General features: G+C 61.6%; 2 protein-coding genes across 2 annotated transcripts; both read right to left on the bottom strand.

Moving 5' to 3' along the window:
* Nucleotides 1-203: 203 nt before the first annotated feature.
* On the bottom strand, nucleotides 204-1,696 carry LOC128851481 (uncharacterized). The gene is made up of 2 exons (XM_054060608.1): nucleotides 527-1,696; nucleotides 204-479 (listed from the first exon to the last, which is right to left on the bottom strand). Exons 1-2 carry the CDS (start codon nucleotides 1,385-1,387, stop codon nucleotides 204-206), a joined length of 1,137 nt encoding a protein of 378 aa, XP_053916583.1. The 5' UTR covers nucleotides 1,388-1,696.
* A 799-nt stretch (nucleotides 1,697-2,495) lies between these two features.
* Nucleotides 2,496-21,506, bottom strand: LOC128851480 (uncharacterized PE-PGRS family protein PE_PGRS54-like). The gene is made up of 6 exons (XM_054060604.1): nucleotides 19,726-21,506; nucleotides 16,723-16,823; nucleotides 10,001-10,099; nucleotides 9,835-9,926; nucleotides 8,284-8,406; nucleotides 2,496-2,797 (listed from the first exon to the last, which is right to left on the bottom strand). Exons 1-6 carry the CDS (start codon nucleotides 21,504-21,506, stop codon nucleotides 2,558-2,560), a joined length of 2,436 nt encoding a protein of 811 aa, XP_053916579.1. The 3' UTR covers nucleotides 2,496-2,557.
* Between the last annotated feature and the right edge of the window lie 1,016 nt (nucleotides 21,507-22,522).

Raw genomic sequence — 22,522 nt, 5'->3', positions numbered from 1 at the left:
CGCCCCCATCCTAACCACGCCCCTCCTGTTGGCAATGCCTATTCTATCAGACCACACCCCTCCACCTGCCCTTACCCCGTGGCCACGCCCCTTCCTCTTGGCGTTTCCGACTGACCACGCCCACCGCGCACGGCCACGCCCCCTTTCCTATCCTCGCCCTGTGACCACACCCCCTTCGTATGGCCCCGCCCCCTCTGCTGTCCTTACTCTATGATGCCCGCTCGGCCTGACCACGCCCCCTCGGCTGGCCACGCCCCCTCCCGATCCCCGCAATCCACAGTGGATTTGGACTGAAATCCCTTTATTTTTGAAGGCACTGTGGGAGAACGCGTCCAGAGGGACCTCCAGAGGGACCTCCAGAGGGATCCATGGGGGATCTCCAGAGGGACCTCCAGAGGGATCCATGGGGGGAGGAACTCCAGAAGGATCTCCAGAGGGACCTCCAGAGGGATCCATGGGGGGAGGAACTCCAGAGGGACCTCCAGAGGGACCTCCAGAGGGATCCATGGGGGATCTCCAGAGGGACCTCCAGAGGGATCCATGGGGGGAGGAACTCCAGAAGGATCTCCAGAGGGACCTCCAGAGGGATCCATGGGGGGAGGAACTCCAGAGGGACCTCCAGAGGGATCCATGGGGGGAGGAACTCCAGAGGGACCTCCAGAGGGATCCATGGGGGGAGGAACTCCAGAGGGACCTCCAGAGGGATCCATGGGGGGAGGAACTCCAGAGGGACCTCCAGAGGGATCCATGGGGGGAGGAACTCCAGAGGGACCTCCAGAGGGATCCATGGGGGATCTCCAGAGGGACCTCCAGAGGGATCTCCAGAGGGATCCATGGGGGGAGGGATCTCCAGAGGGACCTCCAGAGGGATCCATGGGGGGAGGAACTCCAGAGGGACCTCCAGAGGGATCCATGGGGGGAGATCTCCAGAAGGATCTCCAGAGGTATTCACAAGGGAAGGATCTCCAGAGGGACCTCCAGAGGGATCCATGTGGGGAGGAACTCCAGAGGGATCCATGAGAGGAAGATCTCCAGAGGGATCTCCAAAGGGATCCACAAGGGGAGGATCTCCAGAGGGATCTCCAAAGGGATCCACAAGGGGAAGATCTCCAGAGGGATCTGGGCATGGATCCATGGGCTGGAGGATCTCCAGAGGGATGGAACCAGGCCGGATCCATGGGCTGACACCAACGGGATGAGGTTCCCCAGGACCAAGTGTTGGGTCCTCAGCACAGGGAGGACACAGAGAGCTGTTGGAGCGAGTCCAGAGGAACCCATGGAGATGATCCAAGGGCTGGAGAACCTCCCGTGTGAGGCCAGGCTGAGAGAGTTGGGGTTGGCCAACCTGGAGAAGGCTCCATGGAGACCTTCGAGCAGCTTCCAGCATGGAAAGGAGCTCCAGGAAAGCTGAGGAGATGCTCTGGGAGTGATGGGATGGGATGAGGAGAAGAGTTTGGAGCTGCAGGAGGGGAGATGGAGATGAGATCTTGAGGAGAAATGTTCTCCTGGGAGGGTGGGGAGGTCCTGGAAGAGGTTGGCCAGAGAAGTGGTGGCTGCTCCATCCCTGGAGGGGTTCCAGGCCAGGTTGGATGGGGTTTGGAGCCCCTCATCCAGTGGGAGGTGTCCCTGCCCATGGCAGAGGGGTTGGAATTGGATGGGCTTTGAGGTCCCTTCCAACCCAAACCATCTCCTGGTTCCATGATTCCAACTTAACGTCCACCAGAACCCCCAGATCCCATCCCTGGAGGTGTTGAAGGCCACATTGGATGGAGCTTGGAGGAACCTGATCCAATGGGAGGTGTCCCTGCCCATGGAGGGGTTGGAACTGGATGAGTTTGGAGGTGCCTTCCAACCCAAACCATCTCCTGGTTCCATGATTCCCACCTGATGTCCCCCAGAACCCCCAGATCCCATCCCTGGAGGTGTTGAAGGCCACGTTGGATGGGGCTTGGAGCCCCTGATCCAGTGGGAGGTGTCCCTCAACCATGGATCTGGATGGGCTTTGAGGTCCCTTCCAACCCAAACCATCTCCTGGTTCCATGATTCCAACTTAACGTCCACCAGAACCCCCAGATCCCATCCCTGGAGGTGTTGAAGGCCACGTTGGATGGAGCTTGGAGCCCCTGATCCAGTGGGAGGTGTCCCTCAACCATGGAACTGGATGGGCTTTGAGGTCCCTTCCAACCCAAACCATCTCCTGGTTCCATGATTCCCACCTGATGTCCACCAGAACCCCCAGATCCCATCCCTGGAGGAGTTCCAGGCCAGGTTGGATGAGGTTTGGAGCCCCTGATCCAGTGGGAGATGTCCCTCAACCATGGATCTGGATGGGTTTTGAGGTCCCTTCCAACCCAAACCATCTCCTGGTTCCATGATTCTCACTTCCCATCAACCAGAACCCCCAGATCCCATCCCTGGAGGTGTTGAAGGCCACCTTGGATGGAGCTTGGAGCTCCTGATCCAGTGGGAGATGTCCCTCAACCATGGATCAGGAGGTGGGAGCTGCGAGAGTGGAGATGGGGCCAAGCAGGAAGGATTTGGCCCCTTCAAAGCCTTCTCAGCTCGCGCTGGAGGTGGTGGAGTCTCCATCGCTGGAGATGTTGAGACGTTGGGGAGATGTGGAGCTCATTCCACCACGAGGAGGTCCGAGGTCTTCTCCGAGGGCACCGTCGCCCCTCTGTGCCTCCTCCTCCTCCTCCTCTCGGTCCAAGCGTTGAAGCTGCAGCTCCACCTCCGCGGGGACCTCCACGGTCAGAAGGTTCTCCATTCCCGGGGGGGGATCGTCCCCGATGAGCACCTTCAGCCGAGGGGGGAAAAAACCATGGAAGGGCCAAGGATGGGCTCAGGGATCGGGGCCAAAGGGATCAGGAATGGGGCCAAGGGATCCACTGGAGATGTGTGGATGGGCTGTGGGATGGGGCCAAGGATGGGATCGGGGATCGGGGCCAAGGGATCAGGAATGGGGTGAAGGGTCAGGAATGGGGCCAAGGGATCCACTGGAGATGTGTGGATGGGCTGTGGGATGGGGCCAAGGATGGGCTCAGGGATCGGGGCCAAGGGATCGGGAAAAGGGTGAAGGATCAGGAATGGGGCCAAGGGATCCGCTGGAGATGTGTGGATGGGCTGTGGGATGGGGCCAAGGATGGGCTCAGGGATCGGGGCCAAAGGGATCGGGAATGGGGCCAAGGGATCCGCTGGAGATGTGTGGATCAGATGTGGGATGGGGCCAAGGATGGGCTGAGAGATCGGGGCCAAAGGGATCGGGAATGGGGTGAAGGATCAGGAATGGGGCCAAGGGATCCGCTGGAGATGTGTGGATCAGATATGGGATGGGGCCAAGGATGGGCTCAGGGATCGGGGCCAAAGGGATCGGGAATGGGGCGAAGGGTCAGGAATGGGGCCAAGGGATCCGCTGGAGATGTGTGGATCAGATGTGGGATAGGGCCAAGGATGGGCTCAGGGATCGGGGCCAAAGGGATCGTGGAGCAGAGGGGATCAGGAATGGGGCGAAGGATCAGGAGTGGGGCCAAGGGATCCGCTGGAGATGTGTGGATGGGCCAAGGATGGGGCCAAGGATGGGCTCAGGGATTGGGGCCAAAGGGATCCGCTGGAGATGTGTGGATCAGCTGTGGGATGGGGCCAAGGATGGGCTCAGAGATCGGGGCCAAAGGGATCATGGACAGGACCAGGGATCAGCTTGGATCAGAAATGGGGCCAAGGGATCCACTTGAGATCCAGGGATCAGATGTGGGATGGGGCCAAGGATTGGCTCAGGGATCGGGGCCAAGGGATCGCGGAGCAGCGTGGACTGGGAATGTGGTGAAGGGTCAGGAATGGGGCCAAGGGATCCGCTGGAGATGTGTGGATCGGCCGTGGGATGGGGCCAAGGATGGGCTCAGGGATCGGGGCCAAGGGATCATGAAGAGGACCGGGGATCAGCTTGGATTGGGAATGGGGTGAAGGATCAGGAATGGGGCCAAGGGATCCGCTGGAGATGTGTGGATCAGATGTGGGATGGGGCCAAGGATGGGCTCAGGGATCGGGGCCAAGGGGACATCGCGGGGATCGGGGCCAAAGGATCAGCCTGGAGAATGGGGCCAAGGGATCACTTCAGGGATTGGGGCCAAGGGGTCACTTTGGAGAATGGGCTCAAGGGATCACCTCGGGGATCGGGGCCAAGGGATCAGCTCAGGGATCAGGGCCAAGGGATCACCTCGGGGATTGGGGCCAAGGGATCGTCTCAGGAATGGGGCCAAGGGATGGGATCAGATGGGATCAGAATGGGGCCGGGGGAGCAGCTGGGAGGATGGGGCCAAGGGATCAGCTCAGGGATCGGGGCCAAGAGGTTGCGTTGGGGATTGGGGTCAAGGGATTCGCTCGAGATTCATTATGGGATGGGGCCAAGGATCGGCTCAGGGAATGGGGCCATGAATTGCTGGGAAAGGGGCCAAAGGGTCGGGGATGGGGCCACGGATTGGCTTGAGAACGGGGCCAAGGGATTGGGTCGGGGATCAGGGCCAAGGATGGGGCCAAGGGATCGATTCAGAGATTGGGGTAAAGGGATCAGCTCAGAGAAGGGGGTCAGGGCCAAAGGATCGGGGATGGAACCAGGGATCAGCTTGGGAAAGGGGCCAAGGGATCCGCTCGAGATCCATGGACCAGGGGTGGGATGGGGCCAAAGGGATCGTGAGCAGCACCAGGGATCAGCGTGGGGCCAAAGGGATCATGGCCAAGGGATCGACTTAAATCCAGGGATCAGATGTGGGACAGGGCCAAGGATTGGCTCAGGGATCGGGGCCAAGGGATCATGGATACGAGCAGGGATCAGCTTGGATCAGGAAAGGGGCCAAGGGATCCGATTGAATTCCACAGATCAGCTCAGGGATTGGGGCCAAGGGATCACTACAGAGATTGGGGCCTAAAGATCAACTGGGAGAGTGGGGCCAAAGGGGTCACTGTGGGATTGGGGCCAAAAGGTTGTCTCAGGGATTGGGACCAAGGGAGAACCTCGGGGATCGGGGCCAAAGGATCAGCCTGGAGAATGGGGCCAAGGGATCCCTTTGGAGAATGCGCTCAAGGGAGAACCTCGGGGATGTGGGCCAAGGGATCACTTTGGAGAGGGGCCAAGGGTATGGGGTGGTGCCACGGATCTGCTCTGGGCAGGGATCAGGTTGGAAACGGGGCCAAGGGTTGTCTCGGGGCCAAGGGATCGCCTCAGGGATCGGGGCCAAGGGATGGGATCAGATCTTGGGGCCGGGGGAGCAGCTGGGAGCATGGGGCCAAGGGATCAGCTCAGGGATCGGGGCCAAGGGATCACTTCAGAGACTGGGGCCAAAGGCTCAGCCTGGAGAATGGGGCCAAAGGCTCCCCTCGGGGATTGGGGCCAAGGGATCTGGAAAATCAGGATCAGGAAAGGGGCCAAAGATCAGGAATGGGGCCAAGGGATCCGTGGATCAGCCATGGGACAGGGCCAAGGGATCAGTTTGGAGAATGGGGCCAAGGGATCACTTCAGTGATTGGGGCCAAGGGATCATCTCAGGGATCGGGGCCAAGGGATCCCTTTGGGGATGGGGCCAAGGGATCCCTTTGGGATGGGGCCAAGGGGATCCCTTTGGGGATGGGGCCAAGGGATTCCTTTGGGATGGGGCCAAGGGGATCCCTTTGGAGATGGGGCCAAGGGGATCCCTTTGGAGATGGGGCCAAGGGGATCCCTTTGGAGATGGGGCCAAGGGATCCCTTTGGAGGTGGGGCCGAGGGGATCCCTTTGGAGATGGGGCCGAGGGGATCCCTTTGGAGATGGGGCCGAGGGGATCCCTTTGGGGATGGGGCCGAGGGATCCCTTTGGGATGGGGCCAAGGGGATCCCTTTGGGATGGGGCCAAGGGGATCCCTTTGGGGATGGGGCCAAGGGGATCCCTTTGGGATGGGGCCAAGGGGATCCCTTTGGGATGGGGCCAAGGGGATCCCTTTGGGGATGGGGCCAAGGGATCCCTTTGGGATGGGGCCAAGGGGATCCCTTTGGGGATGGGGCCAAGGGATTCCTTTGGGATGGGGCCAAGGGGATCCCTATGGGGATGGGGCCGAGGGATCCCTTTGGAGATGGGGCCGAGGGATCCCTTTGGGGATGGGGCCAAGGGGATCCCTTTGGGAATGGGGCCAAGGGGATCCCTTTGGAGATGGGGCCGAGGGATCCCTTTGGAGATGGGGCCAAAGGATCCCTTTGGAGATGGGGCCGAGGGGATCCCTTTGGGAATGGGGCCAAAGGGATCCCTTTGGGATGGGGCCAAAGGGATCCCTTTGGGGATGGGGCCAAGGGGATCCCTTTGGGAATGGGGCCAAGGGGATCCCTTTGGAGATGGGGCCGAGGGATCCCTTTGGGAATGGGGCCGAGGGATCCCTTTGGAGATGGGGCCGAGGGATCCCTTTGGGGATGGGGCCGAGGGGATCCCTTTGGAGATGGGGCCGAGGGATCCCTTTGGGATGGGGCCAAGGGGATCCCTTTGGAGATGGGGCCGAGGGATCCCTTTGGAGATGGGGCCGAGGGATCCCTTTGGGGATGGGGCCAAGGGGATCCCTTTGGGAATGGGGCCAAGGGGATCCCTTTGGAGATGGGGCCGAGGGATCCCTTTGGGAATGGGGCCGAGGGATCCCTTTGGAGATGGGGCCGAGGGATCCCTTTGGGGATGGGGCCGAGGGGATCCCTTTGGAGATGGGGCCGAGGGATCCCTTTGGGATGGGGCCAAGGGGATCCCTTTGGAGATGGGGCCGAGGGATCCCTTTGGAGATGGGGCCAAGGGATCCCTTTGGGAATGGGGCCAAGGGGATCCCTTTGGAGATGGGGCCGAGGGATCCCTTTGGGGATGGGGCCAAGGGGATCCCTTTGGAGATGGGGCCGAGGGATCCCTTTGGAGATGGGGCCGAGGGATCCCTTTGGGAATGGGGCCAAGGGGATCCCTTTGGAGATGGGGCCGAGGGATCCCTTTGGGAATGGGGCCGAGGGATCCCTTTGGAGATGGGGCCGAGGGATCCCTTTGGGGATGGGGCCGAGGGGATCCCTTGGGCGATGGGGCCGAGGGATCCCTTTGGGATGGGGCCAAGGGGATCCCTTTGGAGATGGGGCCGAGGGATCCCTTTGGAGATGGGGCCGAGGGATCCCTTTGGGGATGGGGCCAAGGGGATCCCTTTGGGAATGGGGCCAAGGGGATCCCTTTGGAGATGGGGCCGAGGGATCCCTTTGGAGATGGGGCCAAAGGATCCCTTTGGAGATGGGGCCGAGGGGATCCCTTTGGGAATGGGGCCAAAGGGATCCCTTTGGGATGGGGCCAAAGGGATCCCTTTGGGGATGGGGCCAAGGGGATCCCTTTGGGAATGGGGCCAAGGGGATCCCTTTGGAGATGGGGCCGAGGGATCCCTTTGGGAATGGGGCCGAGGGATCCCTTTGGAGATGGGGCCGAGGGATCCCTTTGGGGATGGGGCCGAGGGGATCCCTTTGGAGATGGGGCCGAGGGATCCCTTTGGGATGGGGCCAAGGGGATCCCTTTGGAGATGGGGCCGAGGGATCCCTTTGGAGATGGGGCCAAGGGATCCCTTTGGGAATGGGGCCAAGGGGATCCCTTTGGAGATGGGGCCGAGGGATCCCTTTGGGGATGGGGCCAAGGGGATCCCTTTGGAGATGGGGCCGAGGGATCCCTTTGGAGATGGGGCCGAGGGATCCCTTTGGGAATGGGGCCAAGGGGATCCCTTTGGAGATGGGGCCGAGGGATCCCTTTGGGAATGGGGCCGAGGGATCCCTTTGGAGATGGGGCCGAGGGATCCCTTTGGGGATGGGGCCGAGGGGATCCCTTTGGGAATGGGGCCGAGGGATCCCTTTGGGATGGGGCCGAGGGATCCCTTTGGGGATGGGGCCAAGGGGATCCCTTTGGGAATGGGGCCAAGGGGATCCCTTTGGGGATGGGGCCAAAGGGATCCCTTAGGGATTGGGGCCAATGGATCCCTTTGGGGATGGGGCCAAGGGGATCCCTTTGGGAATGGGGCCAAGGGATCCCTTTGGAGGTGGGGCCGAGGGATCCCTTTGGAGATGGGGCCGAGGGATCCCTTTGGGAATGGGGCCAAGGGGATCCCTTTGGAGATGGGGCCAAGGGGATCCCTTTGGGGATGGGGCCAAGGGGATCCCTTTAAGATGGGGCCAAGGGGATCCCTTTGGAGATGGGGCCAAGGGGATCCCTTTGGAGATGGGGCCAAAGGGATCCCTTTGGGATGGGGCCAAGGGGATCCCGGGGTTTACCTGGATGAGCTTTTGGCACGCCGCCAGCACGCGGGGCTCCTGCTCCGAGCGGTGAAGCTCCCGCAGCACCGGGAATGTCCCCTTGGCCCGAAGGACACTGCGACCGACGGCCGTGGCCGAGAGCTGCGGGGACAGAGCAGCTCCGGAGGGATCCACAGAGGGACCTCCAGAGGGATCCACGGGGGGAGGAACTCCAGGGGGACCCATGGGGGAAGGAACTCCAGAGGGATCTCCAGAGGGATCCATGGGGGGAGGATCTCCAGAGGGACCTCCAGAGGGATCTATCAGGGGAGGACCTCCAGAGGGATCTCCAGAGGGATCCATGGGGGGAGGAACTCCAGAGGTATCTCCAGAGGGATCCATGGGAGGAGGAACTCCAGAGGGACCTCCAGAGGGATCTATCGGGGGAGGATCTCCAGAGGGATCTCCAGAGGGATCCATGGATGGAGGATCTCCAGAGGGACCTCCAGAGGGATCTATCAGGGGAGGATCTCCAGAGGGACCTCCAGAGGGATCCATGGATGGAGGATCTCCAGAAGGATCTCCAGAGGGATCTCCAGAGGGATCTCGAGGGATCTCCAGAGGGATCTATTGGGGGGGATCTCCAGAGGGACCTCCAGAGGGATCTATCGGGGGAGGACCTCCAGAGGGATCTCCAGAGGGATCCATGGAGGGAGGATCTCCAGAGGGACCTCCAGAGGGATCCATCGATGGAGGACCTCCAGAGGGACCTCCAGAGGGACCTCCAGAGGGATCCATCGATGGAGGACCTCCAGAGGGATCTCCAGAGGGATCCATGGGGGGAGGATCTCCAGAGGGACCTCCAGAGGGATCTATCAGGGGAGGATCTCCAGAGGGATCTCCAGAGGGATCCATCGATGGAGGACCTCCAGAGGGACCTCCAGAGGGATCCATCGATGGAGGACCTCCAGAGGGACCTCCAGAGGGATCTATCGGGGGAGGACCTCCAGAGGGATCTCCAGAGGGATCCATGGAGGGAGGATCTCCAGAGGGACCTCCAGAGGGAACCATCGATGGAGGACCTCCAGAGGGACCTCCAGAGGGATCCATCGATGGAGGATCTCCAGAGGGACCTCCAGAGGGATCCATGGATGGAGGATCTCCAGAAGGATCTCCAGAGGGATCTCCAGAGGGATCTATTGGGGGGGATCTCCAGAGGGACCTCCAGAGGGATCTATCAGGGGAGGATCTCCAGAGGGATCTCCAGAGGGATCCATCGATGGAGGACCTCCAGAGGGACCTCCAGAGGGATCCATCGATGGAGGACCTCCAGAGGGACCTCCAGAGGGATCCATCGATGGAGGACCTCCAGAGGGATCTCCAGAGGGATCCATGGGGGGAGGAACTCCAGAGGGATCTCCAGAGGGATCCATGGGAGGAGGAACTCCAGAAGGATCTCCAGAGGGATCTATTGGGGGAGGATCTTGCTTGGAGGTTCTCCTGGAGGTTCTCCAGAAGATTCCACCTTCCCAACATCTCCCGAATCCCAACCAAATCCCTCCACTTGGAGACGTCCGTTTGGGGACCCACCAGCATGATGGTCTCCAACAACATCTTCCGGATATCCGGTTCTTCCTCGCGTTGCTTCTCCGGCGGAAGGTATTGAAGGTCCACCGGAAGTTCTGGTGGGAGAAGGAAGGTGAGAGGTGGGAACGGCACCAACGGTCACCTCCGCCCATCCCAAAATTCCACTCACGTTCCATCTCGTCCTCAGGGAATTCCTCGGGACCGGCGAGAGGGAGGAGGAGAAAGGGGAGAACGTCGACCTCTTCACTCAACAGCCACTCGTGGGCCTCTGGGAAGAACGTGGGAGTCAACGGAGAAGGTCCAAAAGCCCACGGAGATGACCCAAAAGCTCACGGAGAAGATCCCAAAGCTCATGGAGAAGAAGAACCAAAAGCCCACAAAGAAGATCCCAAAGCTCATGGAGAAGAAGAACCAAAAGCCCACGGAGATGACCCAAAAGCCCACAAAGAAGATCCAAAAGCCCACAGAGAAGATCCAAAAGGCCACGGAGAAGACCCAAAAGGCCACCGAGAAGAAGAACCAAAGACCCATTGAGAAGAAGACCCAAAAGCCCACGAAGGAGAAGATCCAAAAGGCCACAGAGAAGAAGATCCAAAAGCTCATGGAGAAGAAGAACCAAAAGGCCACAGAGAAGAAGATCCAAAAGCCCACAGAGAAGATCCAAAAGGCCATGAAGAAGACCCAAAAGCTCATGGAGAAGAAGACCCAAAAGCCCATGGAGAAGAAGACCCAAAAGCCCACGGAGAAGAAGACCCAAAAGCCCACAGAGAAGATACAAAAGCCCACGGAGAAGACCCAAAAGGCCATGGAGAAGATCTCAAAGCCCACGGAGAAGATCCCAAAGCCCATGGAGGAGATCCCAAAGCCCACAAAGAAGACCCAAAATGCCACAGAGAAGAAGACCCAAAAGCCCATGGAGAAGATCCAAAAGCCCACAAAGAAGATCCAAAAGCCCACAGAGAAGATCCAAAAGCCCACGAAGAAGAAGACCCAAAAGCCCATTGAGAAGAAGACCCGAAAGCCCACGGAGAAGATGCAAAAGCCCACAGAGAAGATCCAAAAGCCCATGAAGAAGACCCGAAAGGCCACGGAGAAGACCCAAAAGGCCACGGAGAAGAACAACAAAAAGGCCACAGAGAAGAAGACCCAAAAGCCCACAGAGAAGAACCAAAAGCCCACGGAGGAGATCCAAAAGCCTATGGAGATGACCCAAAAGGCCATGGAGAAGACCCAAAGCCCATTGAGAAGACCCAAAAGCCCACAGAGAAGACCCAAAAGCCCACGGAGAAGAAGACCCATCGCTCCCACCTTTCCCATCCCAGTATCCCCCATCGCTCCCACCAGTCCCATCCCAGTATCCCCCATCGCTCCCACCAGTCCCATCCCAGTATACCCCATCTCTCCCACCTTTCCCATCCCAGTATCCCCCATCTCTCCCACCTTTCCCATCCCAGTATCCCCCATCGCTCCCACCGGTCCCATCCCAGTATCCCCCATCGCTCCCACCGGTCCCATCCCAGTATCCCCCATCGCTCCCACCAGTCCCATCCCAGTATCCCCCATCTCTCCCACCAGTCCCATCCCAGTATCCCCCATCTCTCCCACCAGTCCCATCCCAGTATCCCCCATCGCTCCCACCAGTCCCATCCCAGTATCCCCCATCGCTCCCACCTTTCCCATCCCAGTATCCCCCATCGCTCCCACCAGTCCCATCCCAGTATCCCCCATCGCTCCCACCTTTCCCATCCCAGTATCCCCCATCGCTCCCACCTTTCCCATCCCAGTATCCCCCATCGCTCCCACCAGTCCCATCCCAGTATCCCCCATCCCTCCCACCAGTCCCATCCCAGTATCCCCCATCGCTCCCACCAGTCCCATCCCAGTATCCCCCATCTCTCCCACCTTTCCCATCCCAGTATCCCCCATCGCTCCCACCTTTCCCATCCCAGTATCCCCCATCGCTCCCACCTTTCCCATCCCAGTATCCCCCATCGCTCCCACCTTTCCCCTCCCAGTATCCCCCATCGCTCCCACCAGTCCCATCCCAGTATCCCCATCTCTCCCACCTTTCCCATCCCAGTATCCCCCATCGCTCCCACCAGTCCCATCCCAGTATCCCCCATCGCTCCCACCTTTCCCCTCCCAGTATCCCCCATCGCTCCCACCTTTCCCATCCCAGTATCCCCCATCGCTCCCACCTTTCCCATCCCAGTATCCCCCATCGCTCCCACCTTTCCCATCCCAGTATCCCCCATCGCTCCCACCAGTCCCATCCCAGTATCCCCCATCGCTCCCACCTTTCCCATCCCAGTATCCCCCATCTCTCCCACCAGTCCCATCCCAGTATCCCCCATCGCTCCCACCTTTCCCATCCCAGTATCCCCCATCGCTCCCACCTTTCCCATCCCAGTATCCCCCATCGCTCCCACCTTTCCCATCCCAGTATCCCCCATCGCTCCCACCAGTCCCATCCCAGTATCCCCCATCGCTCCCACCTTTCCCATCCCAGTATCCCCCATCTCTCCCACCAGTCCCATCCCAGTATCCCCCATCGCTCCCACCTTTCCCATCCCAGTATCCCCCATCGCTCCCACCTTTCCCATCCCAGTATCCCCCATCGCTCCCACCAGTCCCATCCCAGTATCCCCCATCGCTCCCACCTTTCCCATCCCAGTATCCCCCATCTCTCCCACCAGTCCCATCCCAGTATCCCCCATCGCTCCCACCTTTCCCATCCCAGTATCCCCCATCGCTCCCACCGGTCCCATCCCAGTATCCCCCATCTCTCCCACCTTTCCCATCCCAGTTTCCCCCATCTCTCCCACCAGTCCCATCCCAGTATCCCCCATCGCTCCCACCTTTCCCATCCCAGTATCCCCCATCGCTCCCACCAGTCCCATCCCAGTATCCCCCATCGCTCCCACCAGTCCCATCCCAGTATCCCCCATCTCTCCCACCAGTCCCATCCCAGTATCCCCCATCTCTCCCACCAGTCCCATCCCAGTATCCCCCATCGCTCCCACCTTTCCCATCCCAGTATCCCCCATCGCTCCCACCAGTCCCATCCCAGTATCCCCCATCTCTCCCACCAGTCCCATCCCAGTATCCCCCATCGCTCCCACCTTTCCCATCCCAGTATCCCCCATCTCTCCCACCGGTCCCATCCCAGTATCCCCCATCTCTCCCACCAGTCCCATCCCAGTATCCCCCATCGCTCCCACCTTTCCCATCCCAGTATCCCCCATCTCTCCCACCGGTCCCATCCCAGTATCCCCCATCGCTCCCACCACTCCCATCCCAGTATCCCCCATCGCTCCCACCACTCCCATCCCAGTATCCCCCATCTCTCCCACCAGTCCCATCCCAGTATCCCCCATCGCTCCCACCAGTCCCATCCCAGTATCCCACATCGCTCCCACCAGTCCCATCCCAGTATCCCCCATCTCTCCCACCTTTCCCATCCCAGTATCCCCCATCGCTCCCACCTTTCCCATCCCAATATCCCACATCGCTCCCACCAGTCCCATCCCAGTATCCCCCATCGCTCCCACCTTTCCCATCCCAGTATCCCCCATCGCTCCCACCTTTCCCATCCCAGTATCCCCCATCGCTCCCACCTTTCCCATCCCAGTATCCCCCATGGCTCCCACCAGTTCCATCCCAGTATCCCCCATCGCTCCCACCTTTCCCATCCCAGTATCCCCCATCGCACCCACCTTTCCCATCCCAGTATCCCCCATCTCTCCCACCTTTCCCATCCCAGTATCCCCCATCGCTCCCACCTTTCCCATCCCAGTATCCCCCATCGCTCCCACCAGTCCCATCCCAGTATCCCCCATCGCTCCCACCAGTCCCATCCCAGTATCCCCCATCGCTCCCACCTTTCCCATCCCAGTATCCCCCATCTCTCCCACCTTTCCCATCCCAGTATCCCCCATCTCTCCCACCAGTCCCATCCCAGTATCCCCCATCTCTCCCACATTTCCCATCCCAGTATCCCCCATCGCTCCCACCTTTCCCATCCCAGTATCCCCCATCGCTCCCACCTTTCCCATCCCAGTATCCCCCATCTCTCCCACCAGTCCCATCCCAGTATACCCCATCTCTCCCACCAGTCCCATCCCAGTATCCCCCATCGCTCCCACCAGTCCCATCCCAGTATCCCCCATCTCTCCCACCAGTCCCATCCCAGTATCCCCCATCTCTCCCACCAGTCCCATCCCAGTATCCCCCATCGCTCCCACCGGTCCCATCCCAGTATCCCCCATCTCTCCCACCTTTCCCATCCCAGTATCCCCCATCGCTCCCACCGGTCCCATCCCAGTATCCCCCATCGCTCCCACCGGTCCCATCCCAGTATCCCCCATCGCTCCCACCGGTCCCATCCCAGTATCCCCCATCGCTCCCACCTTTCCCATCCCAGTATCCCCCATCGCTCCCACCAGTCCCATCCCAGTATCCCCCATCTCTCCCACCAGTCCCATCCCAGTATCCCCCATCTCTCCCACCAGTCCCATCCCAGTATCCCCCATCGCTCCCACCTTTCCCATCCCAGTATCCCCCATCGCTCCCACCTTTCCCATCCCAGTATCCCCCATCGCTCCCACCGGTCCCATCCCAGTATCCCCCATCGCTCCCACCTTTCCCATCCCAGTATCCCCCATCGCTCCCACCAGTCCCATCCCAGTATCCCCCATCGTTCCCACCAGTCCCATCCCAGTATCCCCCATCGCCCCCACCGGTCCCATCCCAGTATCCCCCATCTCTCCCACCAGTCCCATCCCAGTATCCCCCATCGCTCCCACCAGTCCCATCCCAGTATCCCCCATCGCTCCCACCGGTCCCATCCCAGTATCCCCCATCGCTCCCACCGGTCCCATCCCAGTATCCCCCATCGCCCCCACCGGTCCCATCCCAGTATCCCCCATCTCTCCCACCAGTCCCATCCCAGTATCCCCCATCGCTCCCACCAGTCCCATCCCAGTATCCCCCATCTCTCCCACCAGTCCCATCCCAGTATCCCCCATCTCTCCCACCTTTCCCATCCCAGTATCCCCCATCGCTCCCACCTTTCCCATCCCAGTATCCCCCATCGCTCCCACCGGTCCCATCCCAGTATCCCCCATCGCTCCCACCGGTCCCATCCCAGTATCCCCCATCGCTCCCACCTTTCCCATCCCAGTATCCCCCATCGCTCCCACCTTTCCCATCCCAGTATCCCCCATCTCTCCCACCAGTCCCATCCCAGTATCCCCCATCGCTCCCACCTTTCCCATCCCAGTATCCCCCATCGCTCCCACCTTTCCCATCCCAGTATCCCCCATCTCTCCCACCAGTCCCATCCCAGTATCCCCCATCTCTCCCACCAGTCCCATCCCAGTATCCCCCATCTCTCCCACCTTTCCCATCCCAGTATCCCCCATCGCTCCCACCTTTCCCATCCCAGTATCCCCCATCGCTCCCACCTTTCCCATCCCAGTATCCCCCATCGCTCCCACCTTTCCCATCCCAGTATCCCCCATCGCTCCCACCAGTCCCATCCCAGTATCCCCCATCTCTCCCACCTTTCCCATCCCAGTATCCCCCATCGCTCCCACCTTTCCCATCCCAGTATCCCCCATCGCTCCCACCTTTCCCATCCCAGTATCCCCCATCGCTCCCACCGGTCCCATCCCAGTATCCCCCATCGCTCCCACCTTTCCCATCCCAGTATCCCCCATCTCTCCCACCAGTCCCATCCCAGTATCCCCCATCTCTCCCACCTTTCCCATCCCAGTATCCCCCATCGCTCCCACCTTTCCCATCCCAGTATCCCCCATCGCTCCCACCAGTCCCATCCCAGTATCCCCCATCTCTCCCACCTTTTCCATCCCAGTATCCCCCATCTCTCCCACCTTTCCCATCCCAGTATCCCCCATCTCTCCCACCGGTCCCATCCCAGTATCCCCCATCACTCCCACCTTTCCCATCCCAGTATCCCCCATCTCTCCCACCAGTCCCATCCCAGTATCCCCCATCTCTCCCACCTTTCCCATCCCAGTATCCCCCATCGCTCCCACCTTTCCCATCCCAGTATCCCCCATCGCTCCCACCTTTCCCATCCCAGTATCCCCCATCGCTCCCACCTTTCCCATCCCAGTATCCCCCATCTCTCCCACCAGTCCCATCCCAGTATCCCCCATCGCTCCCACCTTTCCCATCCCAGTATCCCCCATCTCTCCCACCTTTCCCATCCCAGTATCCCCCATCTCTCCCACCTTTCCCATCCCAGTATCCCCCATCGCTCCCACCTTTCCCATCCCAGTATCCCCCATCTCTCCCACCTTTCCCATCCCAGTATCCCCCATCTCTCCCACCTTTCCCATCCCAGTATCCCCCATCGCTCCCACCTTTCCCATCCCAGTATCCCCCATCGCTCCCACCTTTCCCATCCCAGTATCCCCCATCGCCCCCACCAGTCCCATCCCAGTATCCCCCATCTCTCCCACCAGTCCCATCCCAGTATCCCCCATCGCTCCCACCAGTCCCATCCCAGTATCCCCCATCTCTCCCACCAGTCCCATCCCAGTATCCCCCATCGCTCCCACCAGTCCCATCCCAGTATCCCCCATTGCTCCCACCAGTCCCATCCCAGTATCCCCCATCTCTCCCACCTTTCCCATCCCAGTATCCCCCATCGCTCCCACCTTTCCCATCCCAGTATCCCCCATCACTCCCACCAGTCCCATCCCAGTATCCCCCATCTCTCCCACCGGTCCCATCCCAGTATCCCCCATCCCTCCCACCAGTCCCATCCCAGTATCCCCCATCTCTCCCACCAGTCCCATCCCAGTATCCCCCATCTCTCCCACCAGTCGGAGCGGCTCCGGAGGTTCCGGAAGGTTCTCTCACCGTATTGGAAGCAGCAATTCCGGAGGGCTCCGATGAGGCCGCGACGCAGCTCCGACACCGCCGGGAACTGCGTGTGGGGGAGTAACCGCTGCACCGACCGCCTGCGGAAAACGGGGGGACCCCCCCAGTATCACCCCAACCCCATCCCAGTATCACCCCAAAACCAGACTGGAAGGACCCCCCCAGTATCACCCCAACCCCCATCCCAGTATCACCCCCAAACCAGACTGGAAGGAGCCCCCCCAGTATCACCCCACCCCCATCCCAGTACCACCCCAACCCCCATCCCAGTATCACCCCCAAAACCAGACTGGAAGGAGCCCCCCCAGTATCACTCCACCCCCATCCCAGTATCACCCCAAAACCAGACTGGAAGGAGCCCCCCCCCCCAGTATCACCCCATCCCATCCCAGTATCACCCCAAAACCAGACTGGAAGGAGCTCCCCCCCCAGTATCACCCCATCCCATCCCAGTATCACCCCCAAAACCAGACTGGAAGGAGCCCCCCCAGTATCCCCCCAACCCCATCCCAGTATCACCCCCAAAACCAGACTGGAAGGATCCCCCTCCCAGTATCACCCCAACCCCATCCCAGTATCACCCCAAAACCAGACTGGAAGGAGCCCCCCAGTATCACCCCAACCCCATCCCAGTATCACCCCAAAACCAGACTGGAAGGAGCCCCCCAGTATCACCCCAACCCCATCCCAGTATCACCCCCAAAACCAGACTGGAAGGAGCCCCCCCAGTATCACCCCAACCCCATCCCAGTATCACCCCAAAACCAGACTGGAAGGAGTCCCCCCAGTATCACCCCAACCCCATTCCAGTATCACCCCCAAACCAGACTGGAAGGAGTCCCCCCAGTATCACCCCAACCCCATCCCAGTATCACCCCAACCCCCATCCCAGTATCGCCCCAACCCCATCCCAGTATCACCCCCAAACCAGACTGGAAGGAGCCCCCCGCCCAGTATCACCCCATCCCATCCCAGTATCACCCCAACCCCCATCCCAGTATCACCCCCAAACCAGACTGGAAGGAGCCCCCCCAGTATCACCCCACCCCCATCCCAGTATCACCCCCAAAACCAGACTGGAAGGACCCCCCCAGTATCACCCCACCCCCATCCCAGTATCACCCCCAAAACCAGACTGGAAGGAGTCCCCCCAGTATCACTCCAACCCCATCCCAGTATCACCCCCAAACCAGACTGGAAGGAGCCCCCATCCCAGTATCACCCCAACCCCATCCCAGTATCACCCCAACCCCATCCCAGTATCACCCCAAAACCAGACTGGAAGGAGTCCCCCCAGTATCACCCCAACCCCATCCCAGTATCGCCCCAAAACCAGACTGGAAGGAGCCCCCTCCCAGTATCACCCCAACCCCCATCCCAGTATCACCCCAACCCCCATCCCAGTATCACCCCAAAACCAGACTGGACGGAGCCCCCCCCAGTATCCCCCCAACCCAGTACCACCCCAACCCCATCCCAGTATCACCCCAACCCCCATCCCAGTATCACCCCCAAACCAGACCGGAAGGAGCCCCCCCAGAATCACCCCACCCCCATCCCAGCATCACCCCAAAAACCAGACTGGAAGGAGCCCCCCCAGTATCACCCCACCCCCCCATCCCAGTATCACCCTCAAACCAGACTGGAAGGAGCCCCCCCAGTATCACCCCACCCCCATCCCAGTATCACCCCCAAAACCAGACTGGAAGGACCCCCCCAGTATCACCCCACCCCCATCCCAGTATCACCCCCAAACCAGACTGGAAGGAGCCCCCCCCCAGTATCACCCCAACCTCATCCCAGTATCACCCCAACCCCATCCCAGTATCACCCCCAAACCAGACTGGAAGGAGCCCTCCCAGTATCACCCCAACCCCCATCCCAGTATCACCCCAAAACCAGACTGGAAGGAGCCCCCCCAGTATCACTCCACCCCCATCCCAGTATCACCCCAACCCCCATCCCAGTATCACCCCCAAACCAGACTGGAAGGAGCCCCCCCCAGTTTTCCGGACCCCCCCCCCCCATAGTCGCCCCCTTTGCCATTGGACCACCTCCCCCCCCCCCCATAGTCGCCCCCTTTGCCACGGGACCACCTCCCCCCCCCCATAGTCGCCCCCTTTGCCACGGGACCACCTCCCCCCCCCCCATAGTCGCCCCCTTTGCCATAGGGACCACCTCCCCCCATAGTCGCCCCCTTTGCCACGGGACCACCTCCGCCCCCCCCATAGTCGCCCCCTTTACCACGTGACCACCTCCCCCCCCCATAGTCGCCCCCTTTGCCATAGGGACCACCTCCCCCCCCCCCATAGTCGCCCCCTTTACCACGTGACCACCTCCCCCCCCCCCCATAGTCGCCCCCTTTGCCACGGGGCCACCTCCCCCCCCCCCATAGTCGCCCCCCTTTGCCATTAGACCACCTCCCCCCCCCCATACTCGCCCCCTTTACCACGTGACCACCTCCCCCCATAGTCGCCCCCTTTACCACGTGACCACCTCCCCCCAATAGTCGCCCCCTTTACCACGTGACCACCTCCCCCATAGTCGCCCCCTTTACCACGTGACCACCTCCCCCCCCATAGTCGCCCCCTTTGCCACGGGACCACCTCCCCCCCCCCATAGTCGCCCCCTTTGCCATAGGGACCACCTCCCCCCATAGTCGCCCCCTTTGCCACGGGACCACCTCCGCCCCCCCATAGTCGCCCCCTTTACCACGTGACCACCTCCCCCCCCCATAGTCGCCCCCTTTGCCATAGGGACCACCTCCCCCCCCCCCATAGTCGCCCCCTTTACCACGTGACCACCTCCCCCCCCCCCCCATAGTCGCCCCCTTTGCCACGGGGCCACCTCCCCCCCCCCATAGTCGCCCCCTTTACCACGTGACCACCTCCCCCCCATAGTCGCCCCCTTTACCACGTGACCACCTCCCCCCCCATAGTCGCCCCCTTTACCACGTGACCACCTCCCCCATAGTGGCCGTACCGGGAGCGGTCGAGGATCCCTCGGCGCCCCTCGGGGATTTGACTGAGGTTACAAAGGAGGGAGCCGAGTTCCGGAGGCGGTCGAGGCTCCCTCAACGCCCCGAGGAGCGACTCCAACCCGGATCCGTTCTCTTCCAGCCCCTGTAGCACCCGCTGAGCCGCTTCGCGGTCCCGGCACAGGTTGGCCAATACCCCGCAAGCCGGGCCGGCCGGTAGGAGCCGCAGCAGGGCGGGCAGAGCCGCCAGCAGCCGTTCACGGGCGGCTGGCTCGGAGGAGAGGTTGACCAGGCAGCTCAAAGCAGGGTTGACCTGGCCGCCTACCGTGGGGTTGACCTGGCAGCCCGCGCCATGACTACATGTGCTTGGGTTGACCTGGCAGCCCGCGCCATGACTACACGTGCTGGGGTTGACCTGACGGCCCGCGCCATGACTACACGTGCTTGGGTTGACCTGACAGCCCGCGCTATGACTACACGTGCTTGGGTTGACCTGACAGCCCGCGCCATGACTACACGTGCTTGGGTTGACCTGACGGCCCGCGCCATGACTACACGTGCTTGGGTTGACCTGACAGCCCGCACCTTGGCTTCCCGTGCTGGGGTTGACCTGACGGTCCGCACCATGACTACACATGCTTGGGTTGACCTGACAGCCCGCGCCATGACTACACGTACTTGGGTTGACCTGATGGCCCGCGCCCTGGCTTCCCGTGCTGGGGTTGACCTGACGGCCCCCACCATGACTACACGTGCTTGGGTTGACCTGACGGCCCCCGCCTTGGCTTCCCGTGCTGGGGTTGACCTGACCGCCCGCGCCCTTGCCCCCCGTATTAGGGTTGACCTGACAGCCCGACCCACCAGCAATGGGTTTAATCTGACCGCCTGCGCCCTGACTGCCCGTGCTTGGGTTGACCTGGCCCCCCAAACCCTGCCCGCCCGTGCTTGGGTTGACCTGGCCTCCCAGCATACCCTGGCCGCCCGTGCTTGGGTTGACCTGGCCTCCCACCACACCCTGGCCTCCCAGCACACCCTGCCCGCCCGTGCTTGGGTTGACCTGGCCTCCCAGCACACCCTGGCCGCCCGTGCTTGGGTTGACCTGGCCTCCCACCACACCCTGTCCGCCCATGCTTGGGTTGACCTGGCCTCCCACCACACCCTGGCCGCCCGTGCTTGGGTTGACCTGGCCTCCCACCACACCCTGTCCGCCCGTGCTTGGGTTGACCTGGCCTCCCACCACACCCTGGCCGCCCGTGCTTGGGTTGACCTGGCCTCCCACCACACCCTGGCCTCCCAGCACACCCTGCCCGCCCGTGCTTGGGTTGACCTGGCCTCCCAGCACACCCTGGCCGCCCGTGCTTGGGTTGACCTGGCCTCCCACCACACCCTGGCCGCCCGTGCTTGGGTTGACCTGGCCTCCCAGCACACCCTGGCCGCCCGTGCTTGGGTTGACCTGGCCTCCCAGCATACCCTGTCCGCCCGTGCTTGGGTTGACCTGGCCTCCCACCACACCCTGCCCGCCCGTGCTTGGGTTGACCTGGCCTCCCAGCACACCCTGTCCTCCCGTACTTGGGTTGACGTGGCCGCCCGCCGCACAGCAGGCAGCGGGTGGCCAGGGTGTCGTCCCCAGCTCCAACAACGCCTCGAGAACCCCGGGCGGCCCCTCCAGCAGCAGCTTCCGCCCCTCGGCGCTCCCCGACAGCGCCAGGGCAACCTCCGCCGCGGCCTCCCGCGCCGCCGGGACCGCCAGCAGCTCCGCCAGCTCCGCCACAGCCGCTTCCTCCATGTTCGCAGCCGCCGCGTGAGAACGGGCGGACCCGGGAACCAATCATCGCCGCGAGTGGGCGGGGCTAAAGAGCGGAAGAGCCAATCAGAGACGGAAGTGGGCGGGACGAGCGAGGAAGGAGCCTATGAATGAGGCGGCGCCTTCAAGCCACGCCCCCCTCGTTGCTTGGTCACTCCCCTTGCGGCTGCGGCGCCGCTGGGTCCTAATGCGAGTCGGGGGCTGCGGCGCCGCTGGGTCCTAGTGCGAGTCAGGAGCTGCGGCGCCGCTGGGTCCTAGTGCGAGTAGTGGAGAGGGGGAAGCTCCCCGTGGAAAGGGGTTTGGGGAAGAGGAGGTCGTGGAGATGATCCAAGAGCTGGAGAACCTCTGCTATGAGGACAGACTGGAGAAGAGAAGGCTCTGAGGAGACCTTCGAGCAGCTTCCAGGATGGAAAGGGGCTCCAGGAAAGCTGAGGAGATGCTCTTGACCAGGGAGTGCACGGAGACGATGAGGGGAACGGGTTTGAGCTCCAAGAATGGAGATGGAGATGAGATCTTGGGGAGAAATGTTCTCCTGGGAGGGTGGGGAGACCCTGGAACAGCTTGGCCAGAGAAGTGGTGGCTGTTCCATCCCTGGAGGGGTTCAAGGCCAGGTTGGATGGGGCTCTCTGCAGAGCCTTCCTGCCCTCCATCCATGGATCCATGCTCAGATCCCTCTGTAGACCCTTCCATCCATGGATCCATGCTCAGATCCCTCCGTAGACCCTTCCAGCCCATGGATCCATGCTCAGATCCCTCTGGAGACCCTTCCAGCCCATGGATCCATGCTCAGATCCCTCTGGAGACCCTTCCAGCCCATGGATCCATGCTCAGATCCCTCTGGAGACCCTTCCAGCCCATGGATCCATGCTCAGATCCCTTTGTAGATCCTTCCAGCCCATGGATCCATGCCCAGATCCCTCTGGAGACCCTTCCAGCCCATGGATCCATGCTCAGATCCCTCTGGAGACCCTTCCAGCCCATGGATCCATGCTCAGATC

This window comes from Cuculus canorus, chromosome 2 (genome assembly GCF_017976375.1).
Source record: "Cuculus canorus isolate bCucCan1 chromosome 2, bCucCan1.pri, whole genome shotgun sequence".
In the NCBI taxonomy this organism is placed as follows: Eukaryota; Metazoa; Chordata; class Aves; order Cuculiformes; family Cuculidae; genus Cuculus; species Cuculus canorus.
Note: the sequence above shows the minus strand (reverse complement) of the source record. Positions and strands in the feature narration are given on the sequence as shown.